At 35.4% G+C, this 16,460-nt stretch overlaps 1 protein-coding gene across 1 annotated transcript in view; it reads right to left on the reverse strand.

Moving 5' to 3' along the window:
- Nucleotides 1-16,460, reverse strand: part of LOC128994218 (la-related protein 4-like) — a 63,717-nt gene that overhangs the window by 26,805 nt on the left and 20,452 nt on the right. Inside the window, exon 4 of the mRNA XM_054418600.1 lies at nucleotides 2,050-2,182. Coding sequence (XP_054274575.1) covers nucleotides 2,050-2,182 — 133 coding nt within the window. The remainder of the gene's footprint in view (nucleotides 1-2,049; nucleotides 2,183-16,460) is intronic.

The following is a 16,460-nucleotide window of genomic DNA, read 5'->3' on the forward strand; positions in this document are numbered from 1 at the left end:
ATAGGCCTACATAGTTATTAATAAACTAGTGATATGTAACCCTGCACAGTTGACAAAAGCCATGACAGCAGCCATTTTGTAGTTTGTAAATTATTTTTCTACACCTGACAAAGTCCCTCAGGGGAAGAAATATTGTGTGCACAGTGTATTTTCTAAATTTTCTATGGCCTACCTACACTTTCGAGGTAAGCTCCAGCTGCTATCCTCTTCTTTTCTACGATTCAAAATCCTGGCCTAGAGCCTTTCCTTGAACAAAACTAGGCTGAGTGATAAGATCAAGTAAAGAGATGCAAAATTTAAAAAGCTGATCAGACTTTGGCAAAATTCAGTGGGAGTCATTAACAGTCATTTAACCCTTCCAGGGCTATGGACGGATATATCCGTCAATTTTTGTTTACTTTCCGGGCTTAAAACGGATATATCCGTCCCGAGAAATTTATTTTCTGGGATAAAGACGGATATATCCGTCCAAAAAAACGAATTGATATACAATTTTAAAAAATAGTTGTTTAGCCTCCGGATTACTGTATTATATTTAAAATGGTTTACAATACCTGCATATAGTAATCCTTTGTTGCTGATTTTGGCAACTAGTTTCGGTTCATTAGTGAACCTTCTTCAGGCCTCAAGGTGTCAAATGATCATTTCATTCGAAGGTCGTTAATAACAGAGTTCAATAAATAAGACATATACAAAACACAATAAACGGAACGGACACACATTACAAAAAACACGAAATTTATATAATGATCACTTCATTCGAAGGTCGTTAATAACAGAGTTCAATAAATAAGACATATACAAAACACGATACACGGAACGGACACACATTACAAAACACACACACCTTGAGGCCTGAAGAAGGTTCACTAATGAACCGAAACTAGTTGCCAAAATCAGCAACAAAGGATTACTATATGCAGGTATTGTAAACAATTTTAAGTGATATACAATGTTTAAAATACGGTAATAAACATTACACTGCATTATAAATGGGTTATTTTGTTTTTGTGGTTGGCAATAATGATTGCCGCAGCTGTTTCGGCTATTTCGCACCATAGAGTGTGTGTAAGTAAATATGCTGTCACTTCACACATGGTTGTTAGTGAGTGATGTTTACATTTTTTGTTTTGTCCTTTATATTGAGCTAAAGTTACTAATGCAAACGATCTGAAATTTGAAGATGTTTTTGGGATGCTTAGGGGTTTTAGACTTGGCAGTGAAAATAATAGTATGGATTGTGATGGATATGATGAAACTGAAGAACAGTCTTTACGTACCGTAGTGGAAGTCTTGCCGGGGAATGGGATTGAGGACATGGGAGCGGAACTGAGTGGTTTAGATTTATTTAAGAATGATAGATACATTTTTATGGATAAAAAATAAAACAAGGGAAGGAATAGCCTAAGGTTGACGAATATATCCGTCTGCCGCCCACAAGAATCCTGAAGATTATTGGCAGTATTCATATGATTATCACTGAAGGCGGCAGACGGATATATCCGTCCACCTTATGTTTTTTGTGGGCCAACAAAGACGGATATATCCGTCAAATCAAATTTTATTTTCTTCATAACTTTTCTAGAAAAATTAGTTCAGGCTTTATTAAAATCTTTTTATGATCCATGAATTATTTCAAGTGAAATAAATACAAAACACAACCACTTTAGTTTTTAATTTTTGGCAAAAAATAATTAAGCTCCAGCCCGTCATTTAATTTAGCCCTGGAAGAGTTAATAGTGTGAAAAATGAAATGTATTTTCAACCTTTGGATTAAAGAACTTTTATAGTTGAAATTGATTTAGACCTATTTAAAAGAAGTTCAGCTTACATTTGATGGTTTTATTTCCTTGAGTAAAATGTTATATCTATTTGACTCTAAACCTCGGTTTCTTCATGATAAAACTTTTTTATCACCTTACTATGTAGGTTCCTTCTTATAAAACACTTACACCATATAACGTATATTTATAACAAATTTTAGTCAGTTTGATTTTTTTCAAGTGAACTAACTTATCCAAGTACAATGGAACAGGTGTCGCCTCATACCTGAAGTCATTGACAGATTCTGCCGTGGTAGCCGAGACAGAAGCAGGGGGTGGGGGAGCCTGGGGTTCAGGGGAAGCAGCATAAACCGCCCCTGAAGGGATCTTCCCAACGTCCCCATTCATGTACACGTACCCTGAAACAACAGAAACGAATTAAAATCTCAAATATGTGGTTTACTTCTGTCACCGACAATGAACAGGCCTACCACAGGACTAAGGTGGTTTGGACAGTTGAGGAGAAACTTGTGCATGGGTTAAATTTAAAATTGACTCATTCAAAATCCTTTTTACAGCTTAAATGAATTTATGAAGTGCAATTTTGTTATAAGTTCTATTTAAAACAGGTCATTGTGCTATGTAATTTATGTAATTTTATAAAAAGAAATTAGATTGTATCAAGATGATTTTTTGTAATGTTATATGACCTGCCTTATTTCTTTGAAAAAGATCAATGGAATAAATTTTTCTTATTCTTATTAAGTTAAAATTAGTCGCACGTATAAGTAGTATTATTAGTTCAGTTCTTTGTTAATTCAGTTATTCATCCAGTTCTCATCCAAGATTGTAGTTGCAAAATAAGGGGAGCTACGAAGTTAGTTTAAATATGTTTAAACTAAGTTTAACCTCCCATCGGTCGCACCAAATCTATTAGATACTGCAACATGAAAAATTCCCGCCATTTTCGTGTTCCCGCCCCAAAACCAGTCTTGGCCACTGTGCTGCTTCCTCCCCTCCCTCCACACACCTCAGTAGCGCTGTTAGCGTCGTCCCGTACACACATGCCTTGTTTTGCTTTGTTGTATCTGACAGATATACAGTGCGACCGGCCGTGTTTTTATTTTGTGATGCATTTCGTTTTTATGTGATATATCTCTGTTATATCATACAAAAATTGGATGATTCCATTAAATTTAGAAATAAATAAAACTGTTTTTACCCAGCAAAGACAACGTTTAGTTCAGAATGTGACGGGCATGGTGCACTGTATCTAATGGATAGGCCTACAGGAATGTGTAGGCCTATGGTCTGACAACTTTTTTACTAATTGAGAAATGAAAACAGTGTCAAATATGTATGAAATCTATAGGTCAAGAGTTGTTATATAAAGTAAAATAAAAATTAGGGGGAAAACATATTTAAAGTGGGCTTCTCAGAAATTTTTAGGGAAAATGTATCTGAGAGAGATAGTGTGCCGCCTCGGTCACGTTGAATTAAATTTTAACATTAGGCCCTAATTGGCGTTTTTAGTTTTAATTAGCCTTATTATTATTATTATTTTATGGCCAGCATTGGACTACTTAAGTCAATATAATGGTTAGATTCTTTTTAAATTCTGTCTGTTCTTCTTGTCCGCCCAATACTTCTTCATTCTTTCCGACCGTTGTTTTCTTTCTTCTTCCGAAACCACTCTTCCTCGTCTCTGATTGTTTGCTCCTATTAGCAGGATGATATTTTTGTCTTTGAGTACTGCAAGCGCCTCTGACTTATTTTCCAAATCTTCTAATGATATTTTCAACCTTCTCATGTCCTCCTTAATCTCTGTAATCCACCTAAAGTCACTCTTGCTATTCCACAACTTGTCAATTATTTTCTTGCTTATTCTATTTTCCAGTGTCCTTAAAAGATGTCCAATGAATGAAATCTTTTCTTTTTAATTATACATGTTAATGGCTCTATTTCCTTATATACAGTTTTATTTTAGGCCAATCTCCAAACTACATCTTTTTGATATTTTTTGTTTATACATGTTCTGATGATTCTTCTTTATATTATTAGTATTTTATATATTGCTACAGTGTTAGTTGTTTTAAACATAGTTTCACTTGCATATGTTATTTGTGGAAGTATAACTGCTTTGTAGTGTTTCAATTTTGTTGCTATTAATAGGCATTTTTTGTTGTATGTGTTTTTAGTAATATGTTGCATTCTGATCAATTTATTAATTCTATTTTGCCATGATGGATTTTCTGTAAGATTGTATGTTATAACTTCACATTTCATTATTTAATTATTATCAGTTTTACATTTTACTAATTGGTATTTAACTTACTCATATGGACTCAAAATAATTATTGATGTTATTGTAACTTAACTTCTCGCCTTTGCCAGCATTTGATGGTGTTTACATTTTTTTTTATTATACAGGCCTAAACTAAGAAGAAACCAGTTAATAGGCCTAAATTGTTATCATGGATGCAATGCTTGAAAATTTATTGTAATTAATTTTAAAAATATATGTAAAAAATATATGGGCTAGTAAATTAACCTAAAACTAAGAAAATTCTTTATACATGCCACATAATGTAAGCACAATTGTTTTAACTAACCAAATGAAAAGAATCAAACAATTCATTGGTAAAGATAAGGTAATTGTTCAGTTGATGCTCTGTTGGCAAATTCCTGACAAAAATGATTTTACTGACAAGTGCTTTCAAGACAAGATAATGTCAGTTGCTCATTGAAGTTATATTGGAATAAAAGAGAAAATTCCATGTAACAGATGTAAAAAAAAGTATGGTAACAAATTGTGACATAAAATTTTACTACCGAGAGTTTATAAATATGTATTATGGTAAAAACCTGTTCGTGTAGGTGATTTATGTTTTACAAATTAGCATTATAGAAATAAAAATGACAAATGCTATATCGCTTTGTGTGAGAAAAGAACCACTTTTTTAGTCTTCTTCTACTCATTATGTCTAGCTAATAAATTAGCTAACACTAATAATTCTCTCACTATTTCTAAAAATAATACTTTACATATTACCTAATTGATATCTAGCACTAAGGCACAAATAAGATCACAGTGTAGGTTAGGTACTGGGGTACTGGGTAGATAGTTAACGATAACAGAAAGAACAACGCAACTATGTTAGGTTAGGGAATGAGACCTTCCCAACAGGAACACCAACACCCTCGCCCACGAATACTAGAAAAATACCGGTATGGATCATAAACATAAACATATGACGTTTTTGGCCCGAAAGTAAACAAAACCCCTATACTAATAGCATTATTAAAATTAACATTTGGTTTTGTTTACTTTCGGGCCATAAACGTAATTTGTTTATGTTTATGATCCATACCGGGTCTTTTCTAGTATTCGTGCCCCCGCCCATACACGACGTCGTGTCGCCGGAATACAATCGATTGTTAAAAAAAACTATAGACTGTGTCGCCGGAATACAATCGATTGTTGAAAAAAACTATCGATAGTCTATCGATTGTTAAAAACAATCGATACTATCGATTGTACAATCGACAATCGGCCATCTCTATTAAACAGTGATATCAATCCAGTCCAGATCGGACTGAAATTGACTGAGGACTGAAATTGACTGAGTTAAAAGACAATATGTAACCGTCTGCACTACCATCGATGTATCGATGTTTGACACTGGGAGGGTTAATAATTGAATTGTAACAAAACCCCCCTTTTATATTTGGAAAAAACATGCTAAATTTAAACATAGGTGTTGTTGTTTATTGCTCATAATCTCGCATCACACCAGTTTGGTATTTTTTCTTGTTTCAGCTTTCAGCCTTTCCTCCACAAAGAGTAGGCCTACTTGAAAGTGAGAATACAGTGAAAATACGATTATACAATACGATTGGGGATTGAAGATGTTTGGATAGCTGATTTTTTTGATAGTCGGCCATTGGTGTGAAAAAAAAAATCTTTTTTTACTTTGATAACATTTGAATAGTTTTTTACAGGTTTTTATTTCCTCATGCGATGGTATCAACAACCGTGACCATATCATGCAGTCTGATCGTCTCTCACAATTGCAGCTATATCCGTGAGCATATCAAGCAGTCTCGGCAACACCAGTTCGTCTTCCTCGATCACGGAAACATCCGTAAGCATTTCATGCGGTGTCGGCCGCAAAGGAGAACGCTTTTACACTTTCTGCAACAGACTTGGAAAAGTCCGAAGAATTTCTGTGGGCTTATGCGGTCCAAGTTGTGTGCAACTAAATGAACCATGTGTGAAAGTTTTAATGAATATTTGGAAATAAATAAGTTTTTAAACGCTTGTATCGGTTTGAAAACACCTACTGTTATTACACTGAATCGCTTTGTTAATTAAGTTAATTCTATGCGTTCTTCCTAACGATCGATGCACCAAATATTGACTTCCCAGCTTTCATTTATGTAATGCATGATGTTTTGTAGCGTTACTGTTTGCAGAACGGAGAATTCTTCTGCAGAAAATGTTATTGATGATTCTCTAAATGTTGTAAATATTGTTGATTCTCTACAGAAATATTTAATGAAAAAAAAATTACTAACTTATTATGTACCGGTAGCGTTTTTTGCAGAATCGTATACAGGTTAAGTGGAAGAAAGTGAAAATTAATAATTTAAAAAAAGTCAGGCAGGCTGGGCTTTCTGCAGCCCTCCTTGTCTTTCTGCCGAAATGTCGCACAGTCGCCTGTAGTTCTGCTTTGGGGGGGGGGGGGGGTCTCGGCGACACAGGCAAACGTCTCCCGCGATCGTAACAACATTTGTGAGCATACCTTGCGGTCTCAGTGACATCAGCAATTCTTTCTTGCGGTTGTATACTGGTGTGATTGGCCTTTCAGATATTCGGATACCGGCCTTCAGATAATTGATGATCTACTTTAAGCTACTTTCAGCGGGTCAAATTAATAGACAAAGAGTAAAGAACTATTATTCAACAATCTGTAATCCTTCAAAAATATCATTTTGAGTTTCAATGACAGTAGCAATTTGTTAGGAAGAGCCAAAAACACTTTTTAAGGAAAGCGATCTAAAGCTCTCAATGTTTGTTGATAAATTTAAGTGTTTTTGTTTTTTATTTTTTATTTTTAGGCCATTTCAGTTAATCAGTAATATAAAAGTGTTTTTTTATTTAATTATTCACTCTGGTTTTCCAGTTGCTTTTATAAGTTCTACTGCAAGTTCAAATTTTAGTTTGAGTAGGTCAAGATTTGATGAGTTCACCATAAGAATACCCTTCTGCCCTTTATACAATACTGGCAGTATGGGCCTTGCAACGGGGTCAGTATGCAAAAGAGACAATGTTGGTTCTTTAAAAATGTCTTAAAAATGGTTTCACTCCTACCCTTTTGTGGAGCTCAGCCTACACAATATATTTAAATGTCCCACCATATACATGTAAAGTCAAGCCATGGTACAAGCCAGGACAATATGGTCGCGCATGAGCAGGCAGCGACGATAGCAGGCAAGGACGAGGAAATACCAGTGGTCGTGCCCCTGCTCTCCAAGGACCAACATGGCTTCCTATACTTGAATAGATACAACTTCCGTATCGGCGTGGTGGGGCGATCTGACGTTCGAGTAAGAGGGAGAACTGCCAGGTTGACTACCTGACCAATAAGAGCAAGGAGAGCCTGACGCGGTTTCCATAGCAACAGGCGCTGTTGCCATATCGCACTGCATCTCCACGCCCGCACGCACATGTGCAGTTCCTCCAGTGTTATGACAGTGACTACTTCGAGTACAGTATACTGTCCGCGAGAGTTTAGAAGTCCCCTAAGCTAAAAAAAACCGTTTTGATGTTGGAATAGTCATCACATGTGTATTTCACAGTATATTTTGGGTTTACAACAGAAATGTTGTTTCAGAAGTCAGTAATAGCAAAGAGTGTTCCAAACATGGGGAATCATTTATTTTGGAACAAATTTTTCTGTACTTCTACGCTGTTCTGTTTACAACACTTCCCTATCAGCAGATGTTCTCTAACAGATAACACGAAATTACAGCACAGCACACAGTGTAACGTTGCGTGCATTGTTGTAAGCTGGCGCTGGCGCGCATATTCTGTGAGGAAGTGGCAGTTCCCGCTCACTATGACTAACAACGCGGCAACACCGCAACAGCAGTCTCCCCACTGCTCGCTACCCCTCCACTGCTCGCTACCCCTCCACACCTCTCCGATTCGGAAGTTGTATCTATTACAGTATAGTTACATGGGACACGGGGGTAAGGCCCCCTTGTGAGGTATGGTGTTTGACTAAAATATTTTTCTAAGGAATCCGTTTCAAATATCAACTAATTTAATATAATTTCCAATGTCGCATTTAAATAATAAAGGTTGGTTCAATTCAATTCTTTGTTCAGGTTGTGTCCAGTTGTCTGATTAGTAATTATTGCACATATTCAAAGATCATGGTATTTGTGTAGTTGTAGTTGTTCAATTAATAATAATAATCATCAAAGCTGGCTCTTGGGGCCTGTAATTTGCAGTAGGTAAATTGACTACTCTGGTCAAATAATCGCTAGTCTAGTTGTCTTTCCCAACACGAACGGTTTGGTCATGATAATGTATCGAACTACCAAATTTCCAGAATGTAGCTAAAATATGCCACAATTTAATTTATAAACTAAATCTATATAGGCCTATATAATACGTGAAGCCGTTTTTTGTTAACGCAACTCCTCCCTTATTTGTTTACCAATTTTAACGTTTAAGGTGTCAAAAGATTCGTCTCAATATGTAGTTTTGCAATAAGTTTTTAGAATTTTTAAATTTCTACTCTTAAGGGCGTGAGACCCTTTTTAAGGTCAGGTTTTCCCCATAAGAAATACATAGAACAAGTTTAAAAACAAAAAACAGCTGTTTATAAAAAGAAACTTATTAGCTTTTTGGGAGTGAATATTAATGTTTGTAATATACAGTAGGTTAAGAACAAAGGTTAAACATTTAATCAGTTTTGTTGGAAGAACAGAAAACGCCTCAAGTTCATAGAAGAAATATTGAAAACGGGAGTAGGAGACAATTAATAATAAGATATCTTATGCCTATGAGGAGAGTAGAAATAGAGAGGCCTGGTCTAATAGACACCCATCCAGATACACATTCACTTGGTGAGATGAATAATATTTGACAGTTCTGCTTTGCAACTTACTTTGGATGTGAAAAAATATACTAAGCACATAGTGTTGTCACGGTGGTAACTTGCCTAATGTCAGATCACATGAATGCATGCAAGAAATAAATACTTCTGACACTGACAGATCGAGATATTTCAACATTTAGTAGGAACTATATTAATGCCTTGACTATGCTATGTCCAAGTAGTAAGATTATACCAAATCTTGGCGGACTTATGTTTTGATTGTAAACTTTTGTATTACTCGCTCTACTTCAATTGAGAAAAAACGCAAATAGATTGTTTGCGTCTAGGCTATGTTGCCAGTTCCTCTGACAAACTTAAACAAAGTTTTTTGACTGAATTCACCAACACAATCCAGACATTTCAAGTCAAAAATAAGAAGTTTCAAAAACTTATTTACTATTGAAAGTGGGTCGCCGGAATTTTATCCCCCTGGGCAAAGCTTACGTCACTATGACGTAGTAACCTGAGTGGCCAAAAGTTTGTTGGCGGCCGGAATTTTACCCCTGCGGATTTGGAAGTCTAATGAAAATAGTCAGAGTGTGATTAATTAGATTTTACTCCCTGTCCATAAAACTAGCGTTTAGACAACTGAAGATGTACAGGCCGGATTTTTACCCCCAGAATTTTACCCCCTGGCTGATTTTAGAAATTGAATGATTGATTTTTTTATTTCTGTTTTTAATTAATTGTAAGCATTTCATTATTTAGTAGCCTATCTTTATTTATTTATTTTGTAATCCCAACTAAGTAAACAGAATTCGCTGTTTTATTTTGATCATATTAACCAATAGTTGGCTTCAAAGATCGAATCCTGACACTCGAATCTCAAAATTAATATTAAAACCCTGTTCGATTAGTTAATGGTAGGCGAGGCTACATATAATTTAAGATAGGCTACTTAATAATAAAATGTTTAGGCCTACCATTAAATTAAAACTGAATGACGATAATTAATCATTCTCACGAATTTAGATATATAAATTAGTGAGAATGATTAAGGTAAGTTATCTCCTAAGCATACTCTCATGGTAGATTTTATCATCCTTATGGATCAGCTGAAGACAATTTTATTGTTAGTTCTGTTCCGCCTAATGCACTATTAGGGGCAGTGTTTTGTTAACAATTTGAGTCATTTAAAACCTTATTTATTTATTTAACCAAATGAAACAATCTAATAGAAAAAATTGTTTTTCAACACTAGCAATCAGTATCACCAACATGAACTTAGACACAAAACACGAGTTTCAAAATGTATAATGGGATGAGAAGTCTACTTGTGTTGGTTGGTCTATAGCATGTACGTACGTTCATTATTGGGTAAGCTTACACGCCCGACATTTAAAAAAAAGCCCTTGTGTACCCGATTGGGCGCACACATCGTGATTGTGTTTAAATTATTTAGGTCTACTACGGTAAGTGTTTATTATAATAGAGTTTATTATAATAGAGAAATAAGTGTATAAAACGTAATTCTGTAGCCTTAATTAGAAACAGAATTTTAAATGAGTCCAGCTTTTATCTAAAGTTGCCAGCCAATATTTTAACTTAGGCTACTTAAGAAGGTCTAAGCTGCCTAAACTTATTTAATGAATCAAATTTTACGCTAAGGATCATTGACTACCAGGATGTGATAAATTACAATTAGGTCTACTAAGAATAGATAGGCCAATAAGCTAAATAGAGAAGAAGAAAACCCAAGACTTACGCCTAGTCTATTAGTCTATGTTCGTCCTGGCGTTGAAACAAATCAGTTACTAGGCCTAACTTAACTTAGCCTATTGAACTGGAGGTGGAGAGCAGCTGAATGCACAATTATCTAGTCTTGACGGTAGCCAATGGGTTGGTGATTATATCGATCACAGACGTCACATTAAAATAGTATTTTTTACACTATCATGATGTTATTAAGTCCTGAATTCATAAATGACCCCAAAGTCAAATTAACACAAAAAATCTTGAAAAAAACAAATTATGTACAATATTAAAACACATTTAAAGTAGGTATTTAAATTGTGCATATAATCTTACACTGAACACGATTATTATGTAATTATTTTTTTCCATTCCATTAATATTAAACACGCTGACATAAACTTTATAGGGTACACCCTTGTAAACTTAGGGTAGAAACGCACATACCGCGATTAGGGGCGGAGCAGAGCAATTTAGAGCGAAGAAAATCAAACCATGGGAGGTGCATGGTACAATCCAGTAGTAACACACAAACAAACAGCTGTTGCGGCCTAGCGGTTTAATTTGGAACAATCTAGTTTTATTATTCGAGCGTTTAGGAACAGAGCGAGCAACGATCTTGTGGAAATTTTTAGTACCACTTTAGCCGGTAGGCCGCTCTGTACGCCCATTCTACCGGACACGAAAACTACCCAGAAGGTACATGTATTGCATAAATGGTGATTCATGTTTCTTAAGAACTGGAAACATATATGATATTCACCATGCACCTCCCTTCTTTCATTTACTTTATGCACCGAGTCGCCAGAATTTTACCCCCCTGGAATTGTAACCCCTACCGGTACCTGAAAACCAAATGTGTACGGGCTGAAATTGTACACCCCCTTCCCCCCCCAAGTTAGAAACATCTTCAATCTTCTTTCAATAAACTTAAGTGGTATCATTAAAATAAAATTGGCCTACACATGACTTCCTATTGGTTTTCATTTTTTACTTTACATAATTTTGTTTCACGGACATGTAATGTAATAAAATATTAGGCCTAGCCTATCTGATACAGTGTAGGTAATACTTCTTACCTGCAGTTCCAACAGGCATTCTATGCAATAACTAAGCAAAGTATACAATGAGCTCTATTTCATATTTTCCCTGGTTTATAAGAATGTTCATTCATCCTGGCAATGTAAAGAATATTCATTCTATAGAATTCCTAAATAGGTAGGCCTATATAAGTTACTTTGCGTGTAACATGTAAAGCAACCTTCCAAAGTTTCATGGCGACCGGATGGGCAATATCGTAACGCACAAAGGACACACATTTACGATAGATAACATAGGCCTACATTGGATTAATTTATTTTATTTTGAATTGAGCTTGTATTTAGTTAGAATCAAACATCACATATTTAAATAGGTATTTATTGCTACCACGCCCAATTTCAAATTAAGTGCATGAAGAGGTCTGAGTCAAATGGGGGGGGGGGGGGGTACAATTCCAAGGGAGTAAAAATCCGCCACCCCCATGCACCCACCGATTGGAATTAATGTTTTAGCCATGTGTTTTCGCTGTGCTGGAATTTGCGTGCTAACATACTATGTGACATCTTGGAACTGATCGAGCTGCGAGCTCCCGTTCTTGTCGCTCTCGCTGGTTGCTGCATGTGTACGTCAGTCACGCCGCTACAGCTCGCTCTGGATCGCTGTATATTTGTGTATTTTTACCCTTAGGCTACTGATTTAAAATTAAACTCAAGTTAGTACCGGTACAAGTATTTGGATCTTTTAGTGAATTTCCCATATAGGGAATAAGCTACCGTAGTACTCATGGTAAGACCTGGACCCGCGACCGATATTTTTTTTCGTTTTGAGGTCCATAGAGGCCAAAAACACCATTCGTTCAAATTCATATATAGGCCTATATATACTATTTATTTCGCCCCGTTTAACTTCATAAGTATTCGCATAGCTCATTCACGTCCTGGTTGAAGTTCGTTCGCTACGCTCACTCACCTTTAGGTTGGAGCTCGTTCGCTGCGCTCACTTGCCTTCAGGTTAGCTCGTTCGCTACGCTAACTCGCCTCCAAGTTGAAGTTCGTTCGCTTCGCTCACTCACCGTTTGGTTGCAAATTACCTGTTGTCATAAATTGAAAAAAAAATAATAGTGCTGCACCCTGTTGGTAATCCTTGTAACTTTTATGCTATTGAACATCATAGAACAGAACCAACTTGTTTAATTGAAACAGCTGTTAAGATTCATTAATTCCTTTTAAATATGAAAAATCATAAGATTAACATGGGGAACTACAGAGCCACTGGGGCGGAGCCCGAAAGGGTTTTTGAGATAAGAATATGCTTTAATGTTAATCGGGAATGTGAGCTATCATCATGCCAAATTTCAGCCCAATCCATCCAGTAGTTTATGCGTGATTGAGCAACACACACACACACACAAACATACACACAAACTCACAAACTTTCAGATTTATGATATTAGTAAGATAAGATATATATATGTGTCCGTTAGCGCGATAACTCGAGCAAATATGATCCGATTTTGATGAAATTTGGTACAAACATGTAAACCTACGTTTATACGAACGAGTTTGCGATCCAGGATGATCGGACCATGGGAACGGGGGTTTATGGGGGGCTTTTATGGGGTAAAAATGGGTTTTTCCCATGTATGACCCAAAAAACATAAAATTTTGCAATTTCTTTCCAAACTATTTTGTAGAGCTTAGAAAAACAAATAATTTAGTATATTGAAGCGTTATAATGCGCCTAATGGTTACGGAGAAAATTTAAAAAAAATGTAAATTTTAAATTCCCATGTCATTCTTATGGAGAATAGGCCCTAAGTAAACTGGTTAGTTTGCTTGTTTATGAACATATTTTGCCCAAATTTGGAAAATGTTTTTATTTTTTACTAACTATTAACATTTTACATAAAAAAACACTTTTACCCTCCCTGTTGCAGCAAACCTAAGTATGTGTTAAAGTGATTCTATTTAAATAGGCGATAGGTTTGAAATTTTTAAGGAGACATTTTAGTGTAAATCCAATCAGGCAAATGGAAATTTGCTTAGTCTGCAGGTTTGCTGCGGCGGGGGTATTTTGTCATGTTAGTCTTGCTCACGAGATTCCACACTGTGTGTATACCGTACTTAGTTCTTGTTTTTGAATCACAATATTTATTATTGTTTCTTTCTCTATTGATGAATTGTTTTTATATTCATAAGTTAACTTATTGTTGACAATTGTTATTGTCAAGTTATAACATTTATTTGATGATAATCAGTGGTTTCAGTCATATCTGGTCGAAAGGGTACAATTCGTCAAGGTAAATTCCGTTGATAAGTCAAATAACATATGCAATAGGGTTTCCAAAAAAGGAACTGTCAATAAGGGCGTGCCACAAGGCTCAATTTTGGGCCCTGTCCTTTTTTTGTTATTCATCAACGATCTTTGGCAGGGCTTGTCTGTTCCAAACTTGTGCCTCTATGCTGAAGACACGTCATTAACGTTTTCTAGCCCATCAAGAAACCGCCTGGAACTTGATACGTTCTTAGAGGGGAATGCACTTGTCAATTGGCTTGAGCAAAATAGACTACAAGTTAATATCTTGAAAACTACCCTTATTGAATTCTCTATCAACTGTAATTCAAATAGCAGTTTGCTCAGTATTTATTTTGGGTGATGTACCTGTGTTTTCAGAACGCTCCGTTAAGTTCCTTGGTCTAATCATTGATCGCAATTTGACGTTTCATGATCATATAGATCACGTATGTAATAAACTGAGTCAGGGTATTTCTGTGCTCCGGAAACTGGTTCGCTTTGCATCGACTGATATACTCATGACCGCTTATTATGGTATTATCTATCCATTTATATCCTATAGGGTTTCAATTTGGGGCTCTGAGAGCACCAGATCCAAATCAGTGTTTAGGCTTCAGAAGAAGGCTATAAGATTAATTTTTCAGGTTTCATCCAGAACCTCATGTACCAAACTTTTCTCGTCCAACAAACTGTTAACCTTCCCATCGATTTATATTTTTGAAACTTTATCATTTTTGCATAAAAACTACCATCTTTTTCATCAATTTCTTCCATCTCACACTTATGGAACAAGAAGTAAGCCCAGATGCATTATGAATATCCCGCCACACTCCACCACATTTTTTCAGCATCATTTAAAATATTCAGCAATAGTTCTTTTCAACAATCTCCCACCAAGTTTAAAATCCGTTCAAGATTATGTAGTATTCAGGAGGAGGTTGAAGTGTTTGTTAATTGAAAAGATGTATTACTCAGTAAATGCCTTTTTAACTGATAAGTTTGAAGATGTATAGGTTTTTAGAGGGATTGTTTTATTTGGTTGCCATTTTGTAATTTTGACTTGGCATATACATTGTAACTATGTCTACATGCTTAATAAAGAATTTGAATTTGAATTTGAATTAACTTATTTTAGTTGGATATAGCTTTATTGTAATTTACCTTTTTGTAAAATGGTGATAACTTACTGTGGAAATAAATTAATTGAATTGGAAAAATCTTTTCTAATCTAACCTAACCAAACAACAGGCTGTAGGTTAAGACATTTCAAAATTTTGTACGATATTCCACACAGACCTTTTCAGTTATCAAACGGAATTTTGAAATGTTACAGCAAGTTTGGTTAGGCCTGGGTTTAGAACAAGAACAGTTTCATTTCATAATCAATATAATATACATGTAGGGCCTAACTTATTAAGTTATGTAAGTTAACTTAGGCTAACTTATATTACTTTTTGCCTAAATTAGATCAGTGCTCAATTTGTTATTTAACTTAGATAGGTATGCGTTTTAAGAAGTAAGTTAAAGGTCATTCAGTGGTCAAAGACTTGACCAAAAATATAAATTATATGTAGCCTACCTGACTTCTCAATTTTCACCCCATGCTGTAGGAAATAAAACATGTTATTGGAATTTATTTCATTTGTTTTGATTATCTGTTTATATTTTGTTGTTATTTCGTCACCAGCATGGCAACCCATAAGGCCCAAGTTAATTTTTTTTATTTTAAATTCATTTTTGTTATTTTTTTAGTCTATTTCAAGTTAATTTATAAAAGGGATTCTGCACATCTACATGAAAATATCTTTCTAACAGTAGCTTATGCGTAGATTTTCCCTGTGATGTGCACGAGCTGATAAAAAGGGGTTTAAAAACCCATGCTTGCCTATTAATATAAGTACCGGTACCCTACAGTAGACTCCCTCTCATACGGACTTCTTGGGACCGAGGCCAGTCCGGATAACGGATTTTCCGGATAAACCGACGTCCACAATAACGAGTTACAACGGACCGTTTAAATGCATACTAACTTATATACCTAAGGCAATAATGCTTTATTACGTATTTAGACATGTGATCACTGGTCTCAAAACTTTCCCACGAGAACAGTTGTTTCAGTAATGCCCACTTCCTGCCAATCTAGTCCGGTTAAACCGATGTGCTGATAAAAAATTTCCAGTTAAAGAGATGTCATTTCCAGCGAATCGTGTAGTCTGGTTAAACCGATGTCCGGTTAAAAGGAGTCCAGATAAGAGGGACTATACTATACCTATAACTTAAATAAATTAAAAGAAAGTTGCGTTTTAAAGAAGCATTTTAAGAATTAAAACAGAAGGAGTAAGGTGCTGAGTTAATGTTTTTAACTTATAATGTACGAAGTAGTGACATCATTTATTTGTTATCATCCTTGCTCTATCACCCACTTTTTTATGATAACTTAGCACGTAAATTAAGCACTATAAATAGCCTACATTATCTTAAATGTATGATTTTGGTT

The sequence above is a fragment of the Macrosteles quadrilineatus genome, unplaced genomic scaffold (assembly GCF_028750875.1).
Source record: "Macrosteles quadrilineatus isolate MER2022 unplaced genomic scaffold, UCM_ALF_1.0 Scaffold_5__1_contigs__length_97177068, whole genome shotgun sequence".
NCBI classification, from domain to species: domain Eukaryota; kingdom Metazoa; phylum Arthropoda; class Insecta; order Hemiptera; family Cicadellidae; genus Macrosteles; species Macrosteles quadrilineatus.